The 16,421-nt window shown below is 44.2% G+C and overlaps 1 protein-coding gene across 5 annotated transcripts in view; it reads right to left on the reverse strand.

Annotated features, from left to right (window-relative positions):
• Window positions 1–16,421, reverse strand: part of GALC (galactosylceramidase) — a 150,209-nt gene that overhangs the window by 69,273 nt on the left and 64,515 nt on the right. The window contains exon 17 of one of the 5 annotated variants that reach the window (XM_042990283.1): window positions 10,266–10,482. The exons of the other annotated variants lie outside the window; for them this stretch is intronic. Coding sequence (XP_042846217.1) covers window positions 10,480–10,482 — 3 coding nt within the window. The 3' untranslated portion in view covers window positions 10,266–10,479. Of the gene's footprint in view, window positions 1–10,265; window positions 10,483–16,421 lie in introns of those variants that run through there. 5 annotated transcript variants of the gene reach the window in all.

Here is a 16,421-nt window from a genome sequence, read left to right on the forward strand (position 1 = left end):
GGGAGGGGCAGAGAGAGAGGGAGACACAGAATCCGAAGCAGGGTCCAGGCTCTGAACTGTCAGCACAGGGCCCAACATGGGGCTCGAACCCACAAAGCACAGGATCATGACCTGGGCCGAAGTTGGACGTTTAACCGACTGAGCCACCCAGGCGCCCCCAGAGCCCTCAGCATCTCGTCGCGAAAGATCTCAGCCTGCACCCCTGTCACCCCACCAGTAGCATCCTGCTGGCCTGTCACACTCTCCACCCGAGCCCACTCTCCCTGCCTTTCTCTGGCCATGCTGCCCCACTGCTGCCCAGTGTCCTGGGCTGCTTTCTCCTCCCCCTGACCTCCAAGTGCCAGAACATGCTAGGGATCAACCCAAGACCTGTCTTCTATATCAGTTCTCATTCCCTCGCTGATCTGTAAGGACCACCCACATGCTGTCGTGACTCTCAAATTTATAACCCCAGTTCCCTCCCCAATCTCAGAGGCCTACATCCAACCGCCTACTCAACAGTTTTGCTTGGGTGTCTGAAAGGCATCTCAAATACAACATGTCCCAAACAGGACTCAGTCTTCTGCCCAAAACCTGCCCCTCCTTCTCTCTTCTTCAGCTCAGAAGATGGAAAGGCCATTCTTCCAATGACTCAGCCTAAAGTCTAAGGGTCACCCTTGAACCTCCTTTTTCTCAGACCTTCTAAATCTATCTAGAATGCAACCACTTCTGACCACCTCATTACTGCCATCCTGGTACCAAGAACCATCCCTTTGCATCCAGATCATTGCAATAACCTCCCAGCCAGTTTCCAAGTGTCTTACCCATTCCGTAATGTGTCCCAGCTCCCCTGCAGCTGGGAGTCAGATCAGACAGACCATTTCTGTCCAAATCTTCCAAGGATTTCCAATCTCATTCAGCATAAATCCCTACATGATCTGTCCCCTGCTGTTCACCATGTCTTATTTTTATTTTTAGCACTTAGTCATACCTGCCATATTATATATCTGTTTTATTGCCTAGAACTGGAGTCAGCAAGCTACGGCACCCAGGCCAGCCACCTGTTTTGTAAATAACGTTCTAGTGGAGAGAGCCATGTCTGTTCATTTATATCTTGTCTACGGCTGCTTGAGCGCTAAAATGGCAGAACTGAATAGTTGTACCACAGCAGCCTATGGTCCAGAAAGCCCAAAATATTTGCTGACCATTTATAGAAAAAAATACGCTCATCCCTCTCTAAGAATGTAAAATCTAAGAATATAAAATCCATGGAAGGGGGATTTTGTAAATGTTCAACAATCGGTATATGTTGGATAAATAATAAACAAGTATAAGGGCAAAGCAGTAACTGGGTTTCTAACAAAGCGTCAGAATGTAACATCCAAATGAGTGTTGTCCTGCAAAACAACAACAACCACAACTGTGAATAATAAGGTAATGGGGGTAGACCTCACTGAAAATAGATCCGAAAGTTTTGGATGCTGCAGATGGTTTCTGCCTCCTAAGAAAAGGAGCTCTGAATTTACTTTTTTTTTTTTCGGTTTAGAAAAATATGTATTAGCAGGTTCCCACCTGTTGCCCCTGAGAAAGACATATATACAGTGGAGTAAAGTAAATGTTGATGTTCGAGACTGCTTCATTGAATAATGCAAAGAGGGTGTGCCTTTCAGCAGAGATGTTAGATTAAGGTAAGGCAAACAAGCGTATGATTCCTTTTCTCTTCAGATGCCCAGGAAGCTTTGTGAGTACTTTGGGAGGACTGACACTAATGGTGGTTTTACGTTGTTCTCTGTGGGTCTCTCGTGTGCTTCCGGCAATGAGAGGAAGAGCTTGCCCAGGCTAACGTGGAAAAGCAGAGGGGAGAGGGCAGTCCATGTTCTCCCGAAGCTGGAATAGGGGTGTTAGAGAGGGACACCAAAAGAGGGAGCCATGCCCGCTGGAGAGGGTTACCAGGAGCTGGGGCAGGAGAATAAACACTTCACAGGGGCTGGGGGTCCACGGAGAATGCTGGGCACAGTTCTCCTGAACCCCTCAGACAACCCCCAGAATTCCAATTGGGAGGGAACTCCGGTAGTCAAAACAGTGCAGAACATGACAATGTGGGCACTTAAGAAGGAATCGAGATCCTAAGTTGGATCACAGCCTAATAAGACCAGGAAATTTAGCTTACAATAAAACCAGCAATTTAAAGAACATTATTTTAATGACCACCATTGAGTGTTCATGTACTCGTTCATTTAGTAAATATTGATTGAGTGCCTGCCACGGGCCCATCATTGGGCTGGTAATGGAGACAGAATGCTGAGCCTAACAGACAGGGCTGTGCTCTCAGACTTTTAGGGTCTAGTAGAAAAAGGCAGCCAATCAACAGAAATTAAACAAATATTTGTGCGCTTGATATAAATTCTACAAAGGAGAAGCACAGTGAGGGAGAGAGAGACAGAGGAAGAGAAAAAGAAAGAAAGAAGAAGTTAGGAAGGATGGAAGGATGGGTTTTCTGACTTCCCATACTCCTAAGTTCATCCAATCCATTATGATTTTCTGGCCTAAAGGACACGGTTCATTCATAGCTGGTGACTGGGCACCTCGATTTTACATTCCTAAGACTATCCTTCCTTTGGTCAGGACAAGGACCCCACTCATCACAAGCCCTCAGGCCTGTCCCACACCATCCCTATGCCACATGCCTACAGTAAGTAGAGAGCTATCTCTTCACAGCCTTATTCAGCAGACCGGGTGTCTTCTTGGTAACTTTCTAAAAATGGCAAGGTGATCCAGCCTCCCAGCAGCCTTCATGGTGGCGCAGGGGACACCAGCTGTTTAGAAGCATACCCGGTGAAGCTGACTGATTCGTTGGCGGTCGCCCTCATTGATGGTATAAACGTAGAACATGCTTATTTTCGCCAGTAACTGCTCTGCCCAAAGGGTCTGCTTTGCAACCTACAGACCCGCTGGAGAAAAGAGGATTTTAGCAAGATTTCAGCCCATTTCCCTCACTTTCTGATCACTCACAATTACTAGAACAGTATAACTCCAGTTCTTCAAGACATGCTCTTCATTCTGACTTTTCAAAGTCTTACTTGATTCACAGCCTTCCCCGCAAGGCAGGCCAGACCTGCGACCCTGCAGCGGCCACACACTCCCTCCATCTCTTGTTCCGCCTCCTACTGCTGTGCTGTCAGGGCAGGAAGACAGCGGGGAGGCCCAGCTGCCCACCAGCTGCCCACGATCAAGCGCCAGCTCCTTTCTGTTAGCGGCCTCTGTTTGTGTCACCTTGATGGGACACCAGTCCCCTTCATGGGACAGGGCTTCAGAATGGACTCTCAGGAGTGCCTTTGCGGACTCTCGCGAGAGAGTGTGGGTCTTCAGGGTCCCTTTCCAGATGTATCCTGTACCCACCTCCCTCAGCACCCCCTGAGAAGAGCAGAGGCCCCTCGCCCAGGAGGCAACTCTCAGGCAGGGAGACCCATCGGGCAGCCAGCCACCCCTTCTGGGGCACGCTCTAGACCACAGAGTACGTCCATCCCATGCTCATGGGGGAAGTCAGGCAACTTCACCTGGGCTGCATCCGGGCCCTGTCTTCTCCCTCTGGTCCCTGACTCCATACTCCGAGAGCACTAGGGCTTTAGCGGGGTAGACATCCCACTGTGTGACCGTCAGCTCCCACACTAGAGGGAAGAGGGATGGTTCAGACTCTCCGTGACTGGGGGAGCCTCTCATCCCTTATTTTGAAGAGGAGAGGAGAAGGAATAGCCTCTCCCCATGAACAGTGCATGTGGGTGTCCTGATTTTTGAAGCGAAGCCAGGACAAAAGGAACATGGTAAGGGTGACGAGGAGCAACTATCTCAGCTTTTCAAACAAGATGGTGAAGGGGTGTGTGACTGTTTTATCTCCACACACCTGGAAACCTGAGAGCTTCTGAAGTACCCTATCACAGACAGTAAATAAATAGCCCTTTCCAAAGCAGTCCATGACAGTGACCTCTATCTACTTGAAGGGCTTTGAAGTGGGACAAGAATTAGACTTTGGGGGGAGTTAATGCTGCCCTAGGATTAGAATCAATTGATGGAAGCTCAAGAAAGGCACGTTTGGGCGTCAAAACAACTCATTTCTAGTGATTATGACTCTCCTACAATAAAGACATCTCTCTAGACATGTAGGGACACCTGCCAGCAGAGGGACCAGGCTGAAGCTAAACCATCATGGGTCAGAGCTGCAGAAGTGGGGATCACCCTCCCACCCAGACTCCAAAGCACCTTCCAAGTAACTTGAAGATTTGCTAATTCTGTCTCGCCACTCATTTGGATGCCTCATGTCCAACATGTTTATTAAACAATAAGCTCCAGAGTCCGCAGGTCATGAGAACGGCAAAAATCTGCCAAAGAGAACTGTCTGCGGAGAGAGCTGACATGTCAGATCATTCACTAGTTGTCTGAGCCTATGTCAAAGGACTGGAATGCTTGCTCTGGGCCTTGTTGACAGACGAAGGAAGAGTGTTGTCAAAAATACAAAAATTAGAAGCTTCTCCTTTTTATGCCCCTAATGATAAAGAAAGGTGCTTTCTTCCCGAAACTACTTTGTCAACTTTCCATGTGGTTGCCATGGTGATGTGAGCTGGTGCCTGACTCCTGCTGGGAGACCCCAGCTCCCTGCCGAGGTCCAGTGTTCCAAGCCCGGCTGACACTCCCAGCTTCTCTCCAGGGACCTTGGTGCCCTGCCTTCCAGGACTGGGCTGTGTCTTATTTAAGTCAAAATAATAAAAGGAGGGAATTTAAACCCTGGCCTTTTGTGTTTTTTTTAATAACTTTTTAAAAAAACTCTATGTGGTACATTATAAACATGCACACACACACACACACACACACACACACACACACACACACAAATAAGACAGTGGAAATAAAGTAAAATCACTGACATCTCATTCAAAGAGGACTTCTGTTAATATCTCGAACAGACTCTGGAAAATTCTGTGGTTGCCTCTATCATTTATGCGTGTGTGCTCACATGTAGACCGCTTTTTTATATAAAATAGATTGTAATGTACTTGATCTTTCAAAACCTTAATTTGTCACTTAAAATGTCATGCCATGATCATCAGTCTTGAGCCACAAACATAATAGTATCGACTATTCATTGAGAACAAAAAGGAGGCATCGTATTGACTCATTCAATTCTTGCAAAACCCCAGCCACGAAGGTTATTTTCTGTTGTTATGCCTACTTTGCTGCTATTATCTCTATTTCACAAATGGCAAAACTGATTATGCTCCAAGATCACATAGCTAGTAAATGGTAAGAATCAGGGTTCGGACCTATGCACCCTAGTTTCAAAGCCTGTGGACTCAATCACCATATGATACTGTCCCTGAGCAATGTCTCTCTTTTTCAAAGGCAGGGTGGGATTTCACGGTATAAATGTACCATCATTTATTTCCTTGGTCCCTGGCTAGTGGGCATTTAGATTGCTTACAATATTTTGCAATTAAGTGTAGTGGCCTAGGGTGTCTGGATGGCTCAGTTGGTTAAGCGTCTGACTCTTGATTTGGGTTCAGGTCATGATCTCATGGTTCGTGAGTTCGAGCCCCACATCGGGCTCTGTGCGGACAGCCTGGAGCCTGCTTGGGATTCTGTCTCCTTCTGTCTCTGCCCTTCCTCTGCTTTCTCTTTCTCTCTCTCTCTCTCTCTCTCTCAAAAATAAATAAATAAACTTTAAAAAAAAAAAAAAAAAGAGCAATAGCCTGATAGCAATACTCTGGTGCTTGGCTTGCCTCTGGTTAACTTCACGAGATTATCTCCTTCCTTGGCAGATTCTTCTCAAAGCAAGACTGCTAAGTCAGGGAGTTGACTCAGCCCTTTACAAAGGTCATCTGACTTTCTGGCGACATGAGGGTGCCTCTTCCCACAAGAAGAAAAGAAAGGCTATCTTCTCTTTCTGTACACTTATTACTTACTATCTGCAACATGTATGTGTGTATTGTGGGGGCACAAGAAATAAGACAACTGCAATAATCAAATAGCCCCATTGATTTTTAAATGCCATCCACAAACACTTAAATGTGGACTTTACTCCATGCCAAGGGGTAAATGTTTTCTGTAAAGGAACGGACAGTCAATATTTTTGGCTTTCCTGGCCCTATGGTCTCTATGGCAACTCTTCAGCTCTGCCCTCACACATTGAAAGTAACTGTAGATAATATGTACATGGACGGGCCTGGGTGTATTTGGCCCACGAGCCTCAGTTTGCCGACCCCTGTTCCATGTCCTCCATTCATTTGTGCCCAGGCCATTACCGTGCTCACTGTTATTACAACTTTAACTCCTTTCTCATTATACTTCTTTACAGATCATTTTTTTTCTTGCTATTCTCAAATACCTATTCCTCCAGAGGGACTTTAGAATTGTTTTCTCAAGTTAAGAAAATCTTATTGGAATTATAATTGGAGTATAGCTTAATTTGCTAAGAAATTTAAAGGGAATGCCATCGTTACAAAGTATCTTCCAATCTCCATTTCTATCTCCTATTATCCAGAACTTCCCTTCTAGAAGGCCAAAGATTCTAATCCCAGCTCTGTCACTTCCCAGCAGTGTTACTTTGGGCAAAGTTACTTCTCTGTGCTTTTATTTCCTCCTGAGTAAAATGAGAATAATAGTTTCTTTCTTGCAGGGTTTTGGGAAGATGAAATGATTTGCCTGGAACACAGAAAACACGGCTCATTTGGTGCTGTAAACTTCTTGTTACGTCTGTTAAATCAGAGTGGTTGTTACTGTGGGCGTGTCATCTATTACTAACTTCAAAAACTGGTTCTAGTATTTCACCACTAAGCATAATGAAAATAACCCATGGAAATGTCCCTAATATGATCTACTACTGTTTTACTGTTTTGTTTATCCAGAAGGTATATTAACTTATGTCACATGCCTTGGCTGCTTCTATTGAAATCAACATATTTTTCTCCCTCCTTTACCCATCACATGAGAGTCACTTTCTCAGACTTCCACTGTTTAAAAAAAAATTTTTTAACATTTATTCATTCTTGAGAGACATTGAGAGACAGAGCGTGAGTGGGGGAGGGGCAGAGAGAGAGGGAGACAGAATCTGAAGCAGACCAGGAGATCGTGACCCGAGCTAATTTGGACGCTTAACCTAGTGAGCCACCCAGGTGCCTCGAGCAGATTTCCACTATTGATCCATCTTTGATTTGTGAACATGAACCTCACTTGGCCATGGAGCTATCCTTTTCTGCCTTGATGGATTCTATTTGCTTATACTTTCACTGGGATTTTCTTATCAATGTTCTGAGGGAAGACTAGATTCTTAGCTAATTGTTTTTAAATGCTGTCCTCACCCATTATTTTATACCAATGTTGTGCTTGCTTCCTATCAGATAATTCAGAAGTTTACTTTTTTTTCCTCTGCTCTAGCACATTTTGAACAGCCTAAGAACCATCAGATCCTCAAGAATTTAAACGTGGAATCAGTTTGCGCCTGATGTTTCATGGCAAATGGCTCAATTTCCTTCATGATAATTGGTCATTCTCTTGTCTTCGGTTCTTCTTGAGTCAGTATTATGAAGGTCTTTTCTTAAAAAGCATTCATTTGGCCTAATTTTTTCCATTTGTCAGGAGATAATCTGCACTCCAATTTACCAGTTACAGAAAAACTATAAAACTTTTCCAGTTCACACTTACTTAGTTTTTATTATTTCTTTCCTTAGAGTTGTTCATTAATTTCTAATTAAAAAGAAAAACAGTCCCAGGATGCCTGGGTGGCTCAGTGGGTCAAGTGTCCTACTCTTGATTTCAGCTCAGGGCATGATTCTCATGGTTCATGATTTCGAACTTCACATCAAGCTCTCTGCTGTCAGTGCAGAGCCTGCTTCAGATCCTCTGTCTCCCTCTCTCTTTGCCCCTCCCTTGCTTGTGTTCTCTCTCTCAAAAATAAATAAATACTTAAAAAAAAAAGTTTTTTAAAAGGAAAAGAAAAAATAGCCCCTTGTTCCATACACTTCACTCTGTGCTTTTCTTAGAAGGCGTCCTCCCGTACCCTCCCTACCGAATCCAGTGTTTTTGACAGTCTTAGAAATGCCATCCAGTATAATCAGCAGCCCTCATGCTAGATGAGTCAGGACACAGGGAGGAGGAAAAAGTAAAGAAAAAAACAATGGTTGCCTGGGCAAGAGCCATGGGAGGCCACAAAAATGACTCAGCCCCAACTACACATTCAGAATCAGCTGGATGCTTCTAAAATAAGTACCAGTGACAGACCCCTCTCCAAACCAATTAAATTATATCCTCTGGGGTAGAACCTGGGCATCAATAGCTCAGATCTCCTTAGATGATTCCACTGCACCCAAGGCTGAGAACAGCTAGGCTCTAGAAACATGGAGGGAGAGAAAAAACAAAACCTATAAAGGCATGCAGCCATGTGGCCTCTGACCCACGTCCACCACTCAAAGACCTGACCCCTAGACCAGGTCAGTCCCAGGGGTGTGCTTGAGGGATTCTGTTCCACACCCAATGGCTTAAGTCTCTCTGTACGGGTCTGAGAAGCTGGATCGTATATTCACCACCTAACCCAGGGTTCTGGCATTAGAAAAGCCTCAAGCAAAACAAAAACAAAAACCCTCATACACAAACATGCAAAACTTCTCTCCCAGTGAGGTGGAGGAGAAGTGCCTGAGGCAGAGGTACCACAGACAGACGGTGCCTGTAGCTCACTGCTCTCTTCCTGCACAAATTCACCATCATGGAAATGAAGCCTGGGAGTAAGATCTCAGTGCCTCTCATCTATGATCTAGATGTGATTACATCACAGAATGACATTTTCAAATTGAATGTACAGCTCAGAGCAAAGTCTCTTGACATCTCAAACAAGAGAGGATAGAAACTTATTGAATAACTATTCTCCACTCAACTTCACCCCACCCCCCCCCCACCCCCAGAATATATCCAATGATCTTTGGCTAACCCAACAGGCCAGCCTTTTCCTGTTTTACTCTTCCATTTTTTTATAAGGCTAAGTAACTTACCTTGAGTACTGGATAACATGTCAGCTGGTCAGACTTTTAAAACTCCCCATCTCTAATCTAACAGTTTTATACATCTCGTGTGATAACGGCAACCCCCAAAACCTCTAGCTACCCTGGTAATTCAGGATGGAGTCAAACAGACTAGCATGGTCCCTGACACTTATTGGGTTTGTATCCCTGGGCACATTTTTAAATCCTAGTTTCGAGTATTGCCTGTCTCGTGGGGTTATTATGGGGATGGAATGAGATAACCCACGCAAAGCACTTGGCACAGTGCCGGCCACCTCGTAAACACTCCACTCACCCAGCTGTCCTTCATCTGTTGTATTACGTATTACGCATCGAAGCCTATGCTAGGCGCGATGGACACAGGGGTGTGTAAAATCAAACCTGATCCCTGCTTCCACGGAGCTTACAAACTAATTCTCAATAGATGCCAGCTGTCGTCATTTCAAGATACTGAGATGGGGAATGATCCTTACACTGCAGAGAAAGAAATCGCGTGAGGGGTACAGCAAGGGTGTGTACCCTCTTACTTGGCTTGCGGAGGCCCAAATGGCAGGTGTGGGTAGTTAAGTTTCATGGATAGACACAACGCAGCACTGAAGGGCCAGACAAGGTTCTGACTTTGATCTAAACTTGAAATGACAGGGATCGGCGGGGTGGGGGCAGAGGCAGACTGAGATGGTTGACTTCCGGCTCCAAGAAGCCTTCCCAGGGCATTTTCATTTCACGCGAGTCAACTCGCCTCTCCGGGCTCTATTGTCTTCCTCTGCAAAAGGACAACGCTGTTCCAGATTATGTCTCAAGTCCCTGCCAGCTCTCACATCTTCCAGTAAGAACAAGTGTGAGTGTTTGGGAGAGGGATCCCCCCCCCCCAAACAATGATGCTTCTGGTCTACGGGCTTTAAGATAGTAGTACTGAAAACGAGCCAAAGTTTCCACAGATCGAACTTTTTTTTTTAATTCATCTTCTTTCAAATGTTTATTTATTTTTGAAAGTGAGAGTGCAAGTGGGGAAGGGGCAGAGAGAAAGGGAGACAGAGGATCCAAAGTAGGCTCTACACCGAGAGCACAGAGCCCAATGTGGGGCTTGAACTCACGAGCCGAGAGACCGTGACCTGAGCAGAAGTCAGAACGCTCAACCCACTGAGCCACCCGGGCGCCCTTCATGGATTGAACTTGTAAATAACATTAACAAAACCAGGTGCCTGTGGCAGAGGCTGGTCGTTACCTGCCCTGACATTCATGTTCCCTTTTCTTCTCCGAAACTGAACCCCAATTTCATTTGAAGTCTCGTGGTGCCCAGAGAAAAGATCTACTTCATACTTTCTCTCATGACTCCAGCTAGCATTTTACCAAATTCTGGTCAGTGGCATGTAAATTTATCTTTCCAGCACATCTTCTTAAATGGGAAAGGGCAGGCACTTTTTCTTCCTCTCATGAACAGCAATGTAGGAGTAAAATGCTACTGAAATGGGCAAAAGAGGAATTTTCAAAAGTCAGTTTTTTAAACAAACTCTCTACCTAAATATCACCATAACCCAGCAAGCAAGCCATATGCATTCTTTTTAGAGGATTAAAGTTAGTGGTTCTTACGCCCTTTACACCTGCCAGAGGGAAAAATGCCATCATGGTGGAGCGCCTGGGTGGCTCAGTCGGCTGAGCGTCCAACTTCGGCTCAGGTCACGATCTTACGGCTCGTGAGTTCGAGCCCCGCGTTGGGCTCTGTGCTCAGAGCCTGGAGCCTGCTTCAGATTCTGTGTCTCCCTCTTTCTCTGCCCCTCCCCCACTTGTGCCGTGTCTCTGTCTAAACATTTTAAAAAACATGTCATCACGGTTACACTAATTGTAAGCTTTTCATTCAACATTCACAAATGTTTATGATTACTGAAGATTTTCAGTAATTATGATTATCGAAGATCCCATGTTCTCTTCGATCCTCTACAAAAACCAGCCCAAAATCTCTGTGTTCTCAGGGACATTTTTATTAGGAAATGTAATGCAGTACCCCAAATAGAAAATTTTATCTACCTCTGTTTAAGAATTCCAAGACACATTTCCAGGATAAAACCATCTGTATCCAGACACACAGAACCAGTAGGATATATAATATAGGGAGATTTATTTTAAGGAATTGGCTCCCGCCATTGTAGAGGCTTGGCAAGCCCCAAATCTGCCGAAGAGGCTGGCAGGCTAGAGACCCGGGAAAGAGCTGTCGTTTGAGTCCAAAGGCAGTCTGCTGGCAGAATCACCTCTGCTTCCAGGGAGGTCATTTTTTTAAATGAGGCTTTCAACTGAGTGGATGAGGCCCACCCACATCATGGAGGATATTTCACTTTACTCAGTTTACTGCCTTTAATGTTCGTCTCTTCTACAAAAGCCCCTTCACAGAAACATCTAGAATAATGTTTGACCAAATAGCTGAGTGCATGGCCCAACCAAGCTGACACAAAAAATTAACCGTCATGACATCTTGGGTGGTTTTATTTGCAAAAATAATTAGAGTCTCTGTAGATCTGTCACAGGGGGTGTGTGGAAAGAGACCTCTGGAGGTCCTGTGACCTGGACGGACAACAGGACGCTCTACCTGAGAGACTGACCTTCAGCTCATCTAGTCTTGCAGTGAATTCTCAGACTCTTCTGAGGTTGCTACCGGTTACACCTAGGGAGTACCCATGCACATAGCCACAGAGCAACTGGAACGAGGCAGGTGGGTAGAGATATCCTGAATCCTTCCGTTTGCAAACAATCTGACCAATTCCCATCCCCATCAGACAGTATCAGAAGTAGGTGAGAAGTCCTGTGAGCCTTCAGGGCCAGAAGTTGAACAACCCCGCCTGGGAAGATGCCCCTGTGTGCCCCACACTGAGCCATCCACACACAGTTAAGTTTTCGTGCCATTTACCTACACTCAAGGAAATTGTATCCTCTGCCTGTGTCTAGTGGGGTCTTCCAATCGAGGGGCTTGACAGCCTGTTTGTTATCAAACACAGCAGTAAATCCGCTACAGCAATAGCACTGATACCAAAGTCCAAGCCTATCCCCAAAGCACATGGTACCACCTTGCACATAAAAGCTTTAATGTGGGCTTAGAAACACTTCCCACGTTGTGTTAAATACATACCACACTATTCAAAAACATTAATCAGTGCAATCTGTTAAACAGATGCAGAGAGTAATAAACTGTCTTTTCAGTATAATCTTGAAATCACTTACTTCTGTAATGTTTTCCACCCCCAGGAATGTGAAACCTATAAATATCTTGTTAGAGCAAAATCATTTCCAATTTCTTGTCCAACAGCCCCCTACAATCCCTCAAAGTATTTGCATTTTTTCCTAGTTGAGTAACAATTATCAATTCTCTGGAACATCAAGTTCAATTTTACTGGTGAAAGAGGGGGAGTAGAGAAGAAGATGGCAGGGAAGGAGGGAAGGAAGAAGGGAGAAGGGAAGAAAGGGAGGGAAAAGAAAGAGGGAGAGGGGGAGGAGAATGCATTTTAAAAGTTTCAAGTCAGCCATGGGCTTGAATTAAGCGAAAAAGGCTATCTTCAGAATAATATGATCAAATTATAATACTTCTGACATACAAAGAAAAGCAAGCTTTCTTTGAAGTGAGAGTAGAATATTAACAAGACAAGAAAAATCAAGTGTGAGAATCTACCTATGAGCAAAAACTAGAACACTGTGGTTTCTAAAACACGCCTCTTGATTACCTCTTGTTTGGACACCATGATAGCTTAAAAATATTATGAATAGTTCTGTGAGAGTGATAAAGACAGTCTTTTTAAGCAAATCACATACCTAGAAGAATGGAATTTGGTATACAGCCCATCCATATTACTTTAAAATGAAGTAAAATATGATTTGCAAAATGATTTCACTTGACGAGGCCATTTCGCCAGAGTGAAAATGTGCAGGGCATTGTGCGCTCATCTTCAGCATGAGAAACGATGGCAAACATTATTGATGTAGAAACAAAGCTACCTCTTCAGGTAAGCAAGATTTGAATTAAACAAAGAAATGCAGATTTGCAAGTTACAGAATTTGGGTGTAAGAGCTGGAGGGTGTCTTGGTGACCAGCCTAGGTTCTTTGCTTTACAGACAGCTCCTTCCATTCTAGAAGGCTTACAAGGCTTGTATGGTTCAACCAAGCTAAATTAAGTAGCAAATCTGGCATTCAGCTCAAGCTTCCAGACTCAAGTTCAATGCTCTTATGGTGGTGCTCCCCCAGGTGGTATTTTTGGTGTACTGTGCTCTGATTATTTGTGTCCTCAAAATTCGTATGTTGAAATCCTAATGCTCGTGGTGATGGAATGGGGATGTATGGGGGCCTTTGGAGGTGTTTTGCTTATGACAGTAGAGCCCTCGTGAATAGGACGACAGGATTCGGAGAGCTCCCTAGCCCCCTCCACCATGTGAGGACACCGTGAGAAGTCTCTGTTGTCTATAAGCTACCCAGGCGGTGGTATTTTGTGACAGCAGCCTGAAAGGATGAAGACAATATGTGAAGTACGTTTGGCAATTTACAAAGCACTCTCATCTAGAGGCTCTGCTGTGTCTGTTTCAATGAATACAATTCATGGTTACTAGTAACCACATACAAATCCAGTGTTTCACATCAACCTGATCAGAAGTAAAACCCTCACTGAGCACCAAACCAGGGAATGTAGAAGTAGGAGATGCAGTTTTTTCTACCCAAAGAGCCACAAGCTACTTGAGAAGAGCAAAATACCACCTGAAACAGCACCAAAGTCATAATGGGATGTGGTTCAAATTATTAGTGTTAAATAAAGGATTTTGGAAAAGGTCCATGCTAAATATTAAATTGAATGGGTTGAGAGGTCCATCTCCAGCCACGAGAGAATAACTTCTGGAACTGGACGGGACCTTCGCTCAAAGAGACTGTTTCAGGGAGTTAGACAACAGGCACCCCAGTACTGTGATCCTTGAAAGAAGGGAAACAAATGAGATGAACCTTGTGATCCCCAATTTCTGTCTGGAGGCATTTACTAGATTCCAGTACACAGGGGGTAAATACAGAGGATGGGCTTATAGAGCTGTGAAGATAAAATCTGTGTTTGAGGAGTGCCTGGGTGGCTCCGTCAGTTGAGTGTCCAACTCTTGATTTCAGCTCAGGTCATGATCTCACGTTTCATGAGTTCGAGCCCCACAATGGGCTCTGTGCTGACAGCGTAGAGACTGCTTGGGATTCTGTGTCTCCTTCTCTCTCTGCCCTTGCCCCACTCATTCCCTCTCTCTTTCTCTCAAAAACTAAATAATTTCTTTTAAAAAAATCTGAGTTTGAGGAGGCTGAGATATGCAGCTCATAGGAAGAAGAAAGCTCTGTAGGAAAAGAGGACCAGAAATCTGCAGACAGGTCCGTGTCTTTGGCTCTAGACTAAGCTACATCATCATAGCATGAAACTCCATGAGCCAGGCAAAGAATAAACAGGGAAAGGACAGTTACCAGGGTCCTGTTAGCTGTACAAATATCAGGAGTCTCACAGGGAGAATGGGAGATGGTCAAGATTAGAACAACTCTGGTGGAAAGAACTCTTTCAGCCCCGGGACAATTCCCTGCCTTAGGAAATGGGGCTATACTAGCCCTGGTGGAAAGGTATTCTACCTGCCCTATAAAAGCTCTAAAAGCCCCAGAAGAGTCAAACTGTCAAAGATGAAAGGAAAACCAGAAATCACGCAATTGTATTTGGAGACTTTAATGTTCCTCTCTCAGTAATTCATAGAACATGTAGACAGAAAATCAGTAAACACACAGAATTCTTAAACACAATCTGCCAACATGACTTAATTAGTATTTGGAAAACATTACAGCCAATCACTGAAGAATGTGTACTGTTTTCAAGGGTACATTGACTAAGATAAGTTGCATCGTGAAACTAGTCTAGATACGTTTAAAATAACTGAAATCCAATAGAGCATATTCTTTGACCACAACAGGACTAAGTATCAATAATAACAACAACAAAATCTGGAAAATCCTCAAGTATTTGGAAATAAAACACTTCTAATTAGCACAAGTGTCAAAAAATAAAAATAAAACGGAAATGAGAAAACATTTTGAACTGAATTTTAAGAAAAAGACATCATGACATATCAAAATACATGAGGTGTTGCTCGGTGTTTTAGACAAAATTTTATAGTATTGAAAGTCTGTGTTAAAAAAAGATGGCGACCCAAGCATCTAAGCTTACATCTTAAGGAGCCAGAAAATGAGTACATTAAAACCCTAAGTAAACAGAAGAAAGTCTACTACTTTACAGAAGTAAACAGAAGTAAACAGAGGTACAAGCAGCAATCAAAGAAATAGAAAACAAAGAAACAATGGGGAAAAAATTTAAGAAACCAAAAGCTGGTTCTTTGAAACATAAAGAAAATTGACAAAAATCTAACTACACTAACAAAGATAAAGAGAGAGAAAGCACAAATTGGCCATATTAAGAACACCTTATAGACAATAAAATAAGGAAACATTATGAACAGGTCTATGTCTAATAAATTAGACAATTATACGAAACGGACAAATTCCTTGAAAGACGCAAATGGCCAAAACTAACACAAAAAAATGTAGAAATTGGAACAGCCCAGCTTCTGTTAAGGCTTCTCAGTCCCCAATCCCTCTTCTTGACCTGCTTTGTGAGACTGCAGCTGGGCCCTGGAAACATGTCTCTCTTGTTGGGTAGCAGAGACGTGCTGGAGGAGGAGCTTGCCGTCCTGTCCCAGGGTGTTTTCCCTCCTTGCACCTGTGGTGTGTGGCCACTGGGAGCATTTGGCACACTGTGACTCACCCCTTCCAGGAGGGCTGGGACGAGCAGTGGTATTCACCCTCCCGTGATGTTCCCCAACACCCCTCGTGGTTTCCCAGAAGTTTCACCAGCGCCACAAAGGGGTAACTTTCTAGGGAGTTTCAGGGGCAGCCCGGGAGGCAGCCTGTCTATGTTCCTCACACACCCACAGGGTGGTTTCCTGCCTGTGAGCCCAGGATTCAGCATCTCCGCAAACTTCTATGCCATCCACAGCCACACTATCTCTACTAGACCGAGTCTCAGCTTTGCAAGGAAGCCCTCGTCCAAATTTGCCCCTTCCTTGAGTACTCTGCCCTTGCCGATAAGTGGCCGGTCTCTATACCCGCTATTTCTGTAACCTTTGGAATTCTCATTACCCCTTAGTAGTTAATCCCATTACCAGTTAATAACGTCGTTTTTTCTGGTGTGGCTTCTGTCCTGGACTGTGACTGATACCAGTGACAGAGTCTAAGATAGAAGAACCTCACAGAGTGTTTCAGAAGATAAAAGAGGTAAGGAAGGGACACTTCCCAAATGATTTTATGAGGTTGTTACCAAAACCAGACAAAAATAGAAAAACAAACAAAAAAATAAAAAACTGGAC

The sequence above is a fragment of the Panthera tigris genome, chromosome B3, assembly GCF_018350195.1.
Source record: "Panthera tigris isolate Pti1 chromosome B3, P.tigris_Pti1_mat1.1, whole genome shotgun sequence".
NCBI classification, from domain to species: domain Eukaryota; kingdom Metazoa; phylum Chordata; class Mammalia; order Carnivora; family Felidae; genus Panthera; species Panthera tigris.